General features: G+C 41.0%; 1 protein-coding gene and 1 long non-coding RNA gene across 2 annotated transcripts; both read left to right on the top strand.

Moving 5' to 3' along the window:
* The first annotated feature begins 3866 nt into the window (after window positions 1–3866).
* LOC119741358 (high affinity cationic amino acid transporter 1-like) lies at window positions 3867–4913 on the top strand. Its single transcript, XM_038217108.1, has one exon. It carries the CDS (start codon window positions 3867–3869, stop codon window positions 4911–4913), a length of 1047 nt encoding a protein of 348 aa, XP_038073036.1.
* A 295-nt stretch (window positions 4914–5208) lies between these two features.
* LOC119740671 lies at window positions 5209–7159 on the top strand. The gene is made up of 3 exons (XR_005272695.1): window positions 5209–5326; window positions 6293–6401; window positions 7073–7159. It is a non-coding gene; the product is annotated as an uncharacterized LOC119740671 (long non-coding RNA).
* Window positions 7160–7738: the final 579 nt, after the last annotated feature.

Below are 7738 nucleotides of genomic sequence, written 5' to 3'. Positions count from 1 at the left end.
TATTTACTTGTCATATTTCAAGGTTGGGTTGGGGCTAGCTTGAAAATATAAAAGCACATAATTATGCGCAAAAATTACTGCATTTATTAATGTTAATCGCGAAAAAGTACAAATAATACCATATGGTAGTTCGTATGAATAAAAACTGGCATTTGCATTACTCCCATCTGTACGTTTCGTATGAATATAAAGGAGTAAATGCTTCAGATTTCAAATATGCACTTGTCATTCACAAGGCTGGGTTGGGGCAACCTTGAAATTATAAAGCAAATAATTCTGTGCAAAAGCTACAGCATTTATTATATGTTAATCGCGAAAAATTAATATTAACAAAGTCCATAAAGTACAAATGATACAGTGTTCGTATGAATAAAACATGGCATTTGCTTTTACTGGTACTTCCAATTTTGAAGCTTTTACTCGCATCTGTATGAATGAAAATTAAGCAAACACGTTCGTGTAGGTTTTATATGAATTAATCCCTAAACCCTATGATCTCAGAATAAATACAAGATTTCTATTGTTTTAGCCACTGTGACCTTGTCCCTTGACCTTTCGACCCCAATGCGATAGGCCTATGACCAAGAACGATCCACAAATCAAATGTGAAGTTCACATGTAAAGTATTCTCAAGTTATCGCGCTGACAAAATTTCTTTTGTTTTAGCCACTGTGACCTTGACCCTTGACCTTTTGGCCCCAAATGCAAAAGGCTTCTAAGGATTGCCAAGGACAATCTACAAACCAAATTTGAAGTTCATATGTAAAGTATATCTCAAGTTATCACGCTGACAAAATTTCTGTTGTTTTAGCCACTGTGACCTTGACCCTTGACCTTTTGGCCCCAAATGCAAAGGCTTCTTAGGATTGCCAAGGACAATCCACAAACCAAATTTGAAGTTCATATGTAAAGCATTTCTCAAGTTATCGCGCTGACAAAATTTCTATTGTTTCAGCCACTGTGACATTGACCCTTGACCTTTCGGTCCCAAATGCAATAGACTTCTTAGGATTACCAAGAACAATACACGAACCAAATTTGAAGTTCATATGTTTAAGTATTTCTCAAGTTATCGCGCTGACAAGATTTGTCCGGACACACACACACACCCACACCCACCCACCCACGGAAGGAAAAGGCGGAAACAGTATGCCCCTTCGGCTTCGCCGCGGGGCATAAAAATGCCTGAAAGGGCACCCCCTAGCACGTCCAAGAAAGTGAGACTATTTTTAATTTAAAAACCATTCATCCAAATTTTACCAAACTTACCCTATTTTCCTCGTTTGAATCAAGCTGCTCTAATGTACCGCCTCTTTACATATTTAGGCCACGCCCGCAAAATGATGAAAATAACACGTTAGAATGTTAGAATTTACAAAGTGAATGTAAAATACAGTTTTCTGAGGTTTCTTTTTTTTGCACTCCCCTTTTTGAAAAATCAAGCTCCGCCCCCCAAATGGGCAAGATCCAAGATGCGTTCACCTCTAAAAATTATGTTCGCCCATTTCAATTGGACATGCCAATTTTCAGAATTTTACCACCAAACTGAATGATGTTTTCCATATTAGAACCAAACTGCTAATATATACCGCCTCATTTACCATTTAGACCACGCCCACAAAATGGGTGGAAAATTAACAGGTGTTAGAATGCTAGAATGTCTTATTTCATGTTTAAGTTTATTTCAAAGCGTAAAAAAACAAGGAAATTTGATGTTAAATACAGTTTTTATGAGTTTGTATTTTTTGCACCCCCTTTTTTGAAAAATCAAGCTCCGCCCCCAAAATGGGCAAGATCCAGGATGGGTCCCGAGCTTAAAACGATTTTTAGCCCATTTTGACCCCACATGCCAAATTTCATGCTTTTACCACAAAGTGCACGATTTTTCGCTTAGCAGCTCCACTACTTGGCGATGTTACGATTAAACCATCTAAATCGTTGCGTAACTTGGGCGTTGTCATCGATCCTCCATTGAGCATGAGTGACCAAGTTTCTTCCATCGTTAAATGTGTCAGTTTTCATCTCTGGAACTTATCACGCATTCAACGTTTCATGAACCAAGAGACATGTAAAATGGCTGTTCAGTCGCTAATCTTCTCCCGGATTGACTATGGAAATGCGTTGCTTTACGGTGCCAATGAAGGTGACTTAACTCGTCTGCAAAGGCTACAAAACAGGGCTGCCAGACTAATTTTTCTTGTTGCTCGTGACCATCCGAGCGCACCGTTGTTACGTCGCCTTCATTGGCTACCAAAATAAGAACGCATACATTTCAAACTTCTTGTCATTGTATACAAGTGTATCAACTCTATGGCACCTTCATATCTCCAAGAACTCATCTCTTTCAACACATCTGTCTATGCCACCCGCTCATCATTTGACAAAACACGTCTCCATAACCCCCAAACTAAGTCGCGTACTGGAGATCGTGCCTTTCAAGCCGCTGCTCCCCGGTTGTGGAATTCCCTACCCCGTAACATCCGGGAAGCCAACCAGTGGCGTAGCCACCGGGGGGCGTGGGGGGGGGGGTCGCCCCCTGAAACCTTGTCGCCCCACCAGAGATTTTGAGTTTCTAAAATAATTATCATTGATCTACATGACGCCATGGGCCCTATTATGTACCACAATGTATCTTTTGCTTAGAAAATATTGGTTAAAGTGGTCAGAAATTGCCTCAGATAGCACCACAGAGCATTTAGAATCCAAAATTTTTCGGGGCCCTTTAGCGGGCCCCGAACCCCACGCCAATAAGCTCAGAATACCGATAGCTGATTCAATGTCTCCAACCTCGAAAACGATGTTCAAATAATTATCTTTTGCCAAGAAAATATTAGTTAAAGCATGGAGGAAAGTAGTCAGAAATTGCTTCAAATCACACCACAGAACATCTAGAATTCAAATTTTTTCGGGGCCCTTAAGCGGGCCCCGAACCCCACGCAGTAAGGGCTTTGCGCTTCGCGCTTGCATCAGTTATGATCAAGGTATGTCCCCCCCCACTTTCGAGAAGCGATTGACGCCCCTGCTTGACGCCCCCCCCATGAAATGTTCCAGCCCCCCCCCCAGCGCCCCCCCCCCCCTACTGAAAAATTCCTGGCTACGCCACTGAAGCCAACACACTTCAGCTCTTCAAAAATAGACTCAAAACCAATTTATTTGTTTAATCATGCCATATATTTTTTTGCTTGTATAGTTTTTTTGTATCTGTATCAATGCATTTTTTTGTTTGAATCTTTAATTATTTTGTCAGCTTTTGTAAAGCGCTCCAATCTTTGTGGGGCGCTATAAAAATGCCTATAGGCCTATGTATGTATGTATGTATGCATGAAAAAGACGGTCACTACGCATACGGAGCACATAGAACTGACAAGAGTTAATTAGTCAAAAAACGTGAGCGATATAGGAGCAAAATACCGCATCGGGTTCCAATAAAAACAAGGGGTTCATCATCAAAGGTAATCTGGCTCAGGACTGGAATTGTTATTTTTCTTTTCTGATTCAACTGAATAGAATTGTGTGTGGGAGCAGCTATAGGCTTATCGTCTTGTTGTTATTTATAAATGTCGATAATGTTCAAATTCACTGTTATTTTTTTGACAACAGGTTAATTGCTCAAAACCGACGTGGTATACTGTCCATCAACTATGGGTCTTTTCCAGTGCTTCAGAAAAATGTTCAGCTCCTCAACTCGAAGAAAACATGTGCAGAGGGACGCAATTCCAACACCTCTACATCGATGCCTTGGTGTAGTCGACCTGACTTTACTTGGTGTCGGAAGTATGATAGGATCTGGTAGTTTTCTTTTACCAGGACAAGTTTCTGGAGTAGTCGCGGGTCCGGCTGCTCTATTGGTTTTCTTCCTCTCGGGTATGTTGGCTTCACTGTCTGGCCTGTGTTACATAGAGTGTGCCTTACAGCTACCTGGAACGGGAGCGTCTTACCTGTACGCCTATGCGACACTTGGAGAGATGATAGCGTTCTTAACTGGGTGGAGTAGTGTGGCAGCACGAATCGTTGCGCTTGCTTCCATAGGACAGGTATGGAGCGCCTATTTAGACGATGCTTTAGGCGGCTCCATTGGAAATGCTACCGTCCAGTTTGTCCTTGGAGGTCAGGAATGGAATGCACCTCTTCTTGGTACCCATCCCGATTTTATCGCTGGATTGCTGATCCTTGTGTCTGGTGGTATTATTTCTTTAGGTACCAATGTATTCTCCAAAGCTAACAATTTATTCATGATAACCACTTTACTGACTCTGATGTTGGTTTTCATTGTGGCCATGATTCATGCAGATTTCTCCCTCGTAACAGAGCATGGGTTTGCACCAAGGGGAGTTGGATTTGATGAGATTGTAGGAAGTGCAATCAATGCTTACGCAGGTTATGCTGGGATCGAATCTATCGCCCTAGCAGCTGAGGAAGCAAAAGACCAATCCAAGGATCTCTTGATAGGACTTCTGTCTGCTCTTGGAATCAGTATCTTAGTCTACATGACTGGAGTCCTCTCAGTCACTGTATTAACAGAATACAGTAACATCGATCTTAAAACCCCGTTTGAGGCAGCGTTTAATGATCTTGATGGTCTACGTTGGATGAAGTACATCGTAGCAGTAGGTGCGTTATGCAGCATAACGGGAGGTGCTCTAAACATGTCCTACGCTATGACTCGTTTCATATATCCCATGTCAAGAGATGGACTTCTTCCTTCTGTGCTCTCCAGGACCAACGAGAGAACTAAGACTCCCTTGCTAGCTAACCTTCTTGGCACATGTATTTCTGTTGTTTTTGCCGTATTAATTGACATCAAGATTTTAATACAGACCGGCTCCATGCTATATACACTTGAGACCGTCATTATAATATTTGCGGTGACTATCTTGCGTTACAGACCCCTAACCGGAGTGGCGGGTACGTAGAATTGGGCGGCGTAGACAACGGTGATTTCAAGGAGGGTGCCAACGAGGCTCATGGACGCAAGAATACTACAACAGATTTGAAGGGATTGCTTAAACCTAAGCCAGAAACTGACACTGCTGAAACCAACGCTACAAACGAGCTACCAAAGCGTCCATCTTGGATTCACAAGGGCTGTGCCATCATTCTTCGATGGATCAGAGAACATACAACCAGATCCGTGATTCTTTCACTCTGTTTTCACCTCATCTTTGAGTTCCTTCTCGTAGCCTTGTTGACCTTCAAAATGGACGACTTGTTGCGAGTCCATGACCCAGGTCTAATACTCGGGATAGTCGTAAGCAGCGCTTTAACTCTCGTCTCGTGCTGTCCACTGTTACTTCTACCGCAATACACCGATGACCTCCCATTCAAAGTAAGATTTCAAAACAAATAAAATAATTTAGTAACAAAAAGCCATTTACCTTCGGCATATTGAAACATACACGAACAGAAGCGATTCTTTATTTTACCATGTTGTTATACAAAGAAGCCATGGGGAAAAATCCATATCTGCAAGCCTTTTCTCATATTAAATAACCGGCCTATCCATCAACCGAACATTTGGGTGCACACCTGTTAATAGGCCTCAACCCCTCCGCCAAGCTCATGAATAAAAAGTTATACCTCAAAATGTTTTATATTAAAGAGTTCTGAGAGCCATAAAATTGGGGAATTGAAGAGATGGCAATGAACCTCTAGCCCGGACTTAGGGCTTTCAATTCTGAGCATTTTTGATGCAATTGTGTTCGAAAGTGGCGCTAATTTCTCGAAAAGGCAATGGTCAACCCACCAAAAAATGAAAAGAAACTGAAATATGACATGTTGATCATTTTTTTCTGTGCAACTTAAATACATGTGAGAGTTCTTAGTATTTGTAAAACAATTTTGAAGTATGGGCGTTTAGCAATGGTGTCTGTTGAAATTTTAATACATCTGACAGGAAAGCATTAAAATGTCTCCCTAATATATCTTGTCTTCCTTATGTACAACTTTTTTTAAAGCAAATTGTGTCTCCCTGATGGGCCGTTTGCGATATTTTGATGAATTCAAAGACAGATATAATCATTTTACGTCTATGTTGTTCAATAAAAAAAATTGTCGTAAGCGGGACCTGAACCTGCGCCCCCTGAACACCCTGAGCACCAGTCGCACTCTAAATCAGTTATTTATTCGATTAGCGCAACATTTTCAGCATTTCCAAGTTTTTAATTCCTGTGATTTTGTTGGTCATAACAAACTAAATGGTTAAACGTACTATTAATTTCGAATTGGCGAATGCGCAGTACTTTGAGTTTTGAAAAAAAATAACCCAAATATTCTGGACTTTTTGTTGATACAGGTACCACTGATGCCCTTGCTACCGCTGATTGCTTTGCTTGCTGCTGTCATTCTGTTGCTACACTTTAATTCCTTGGTCTATGTAGGAGTCGTCGTTTGGTTGTGTTTAGGTAAATAATATCACATTATATGCTGCCCATGCAGGATATAAGCGGGAAGGGGAAAATACGCACAAGACTCGAAGGCATGTGCAGCTATTTTTTTCCCGCTGAGATGCTATTGCTCCTTGTTCGAATGTATTTTGAGCTATGTTAAATTAATCCAAGGCGAAAAGCTTCACAAAAGATCATAACATGTCAGAACATTGACAGATCATTACATTTCCGTCAGAAACAAAGAAAATATGGACGACCGCCCACCCCAAAACAAACCAACCTGTACCCACAATCGTCATGAAATTAGTTTTAGTAACTGTTTCTGACGAAACGTTTAGCGACGTATTCTTGATTACAATGGCGACCGATTAATATCGCGTGTAGCCACGTGTTCAGTAAGTCAAAGAAGACCAACATATGTTAAATGATTCTGTGAATCCCATATGTCCGCTATCGACGTGTACTATTTCATCAAGATGGAAGTTCTGCTCAAGGTTGTCACCCTATATATTTTGTTTTGGTTCTTGCAGTGAAAGAACTTAAATTAGTGACGCACTCACAAATGATTATTTAGGTATTAACATAAGATTTCGTACAAATCCCCACCAGTTGAAATGTCCTTAATACGTGGTTAAATTCGCACTTCATTTGTTTTCTGAATCGACTTGTCTGTTTTCTCCTGACAGGACTCATCGTGTACTTTACGTACGGCATGAAGCACAGCGTGGAGGCCACACGACAAGATGTTCACCTGAATGATCAGTGACGAAGGCAGTGATGTCATTGCCAATGAAATGTTTCTTTGTGTTGGCTGATCAATGACGTTTCATTTTCTCATTGGCTGATGATTTCTGGATCCAATTTCATGTGGCTTCCAAGCAGAATTACATGAGAACTAGTCATAATAATGATGCTGTATTCATTTCATGACATTTTCTGAAAATCTGTTTTCTAAGAACACGGTCATAATTGCGAATATATCCATTGAATGACTTTTTAGGCTTGTATAACGTTTCGTGTAGCAAGTCATTGCTGCGTATAGCAGATTTCAGTGCTCACCAGATCCACGTAGTTAATTGGCATTTGGTTTGAATCCAGACGTACTTACCATAAGAGGATCCCTACGCCCAAAATCGACTCCAGACACAAGACGTCTACAAGCCTCATCAGCGTGACTCCATCCCATGCATGCCATAGGCCAATTTCGTAAAGAGCTCATCTATCAAATATTGTTCCCTCTGACAGACATTTTAAATGTTCTCACCGATATTAGGTACATGAATTAGTTCCTGGCTTTCATATAGAAGGCTCATTGACATATTCGGCGAATCATACATTCGACTGCCTTTACA

This window comes from Patiria miniata, unplaced genomic scaffold (assembly GCF_015706575.1).
Source record: "Patiria miniata isolate m_02_andy unplaced genomic scaffold, ASM1570657v1 HiC_scaffold_5, whole genome shotgun sequence".
Lineage (NCBI taxonomy): Eukaryota > Metazoa > Echinodermata > Asteroidea > Valvatida > Asterinidae > Patiria > Patiria miniata.
The sequence above is the reverse complement of the archived record's forward strand: the minus strand, read 5'-3'. Positions and strand labels throughout refer to the sequence as shown.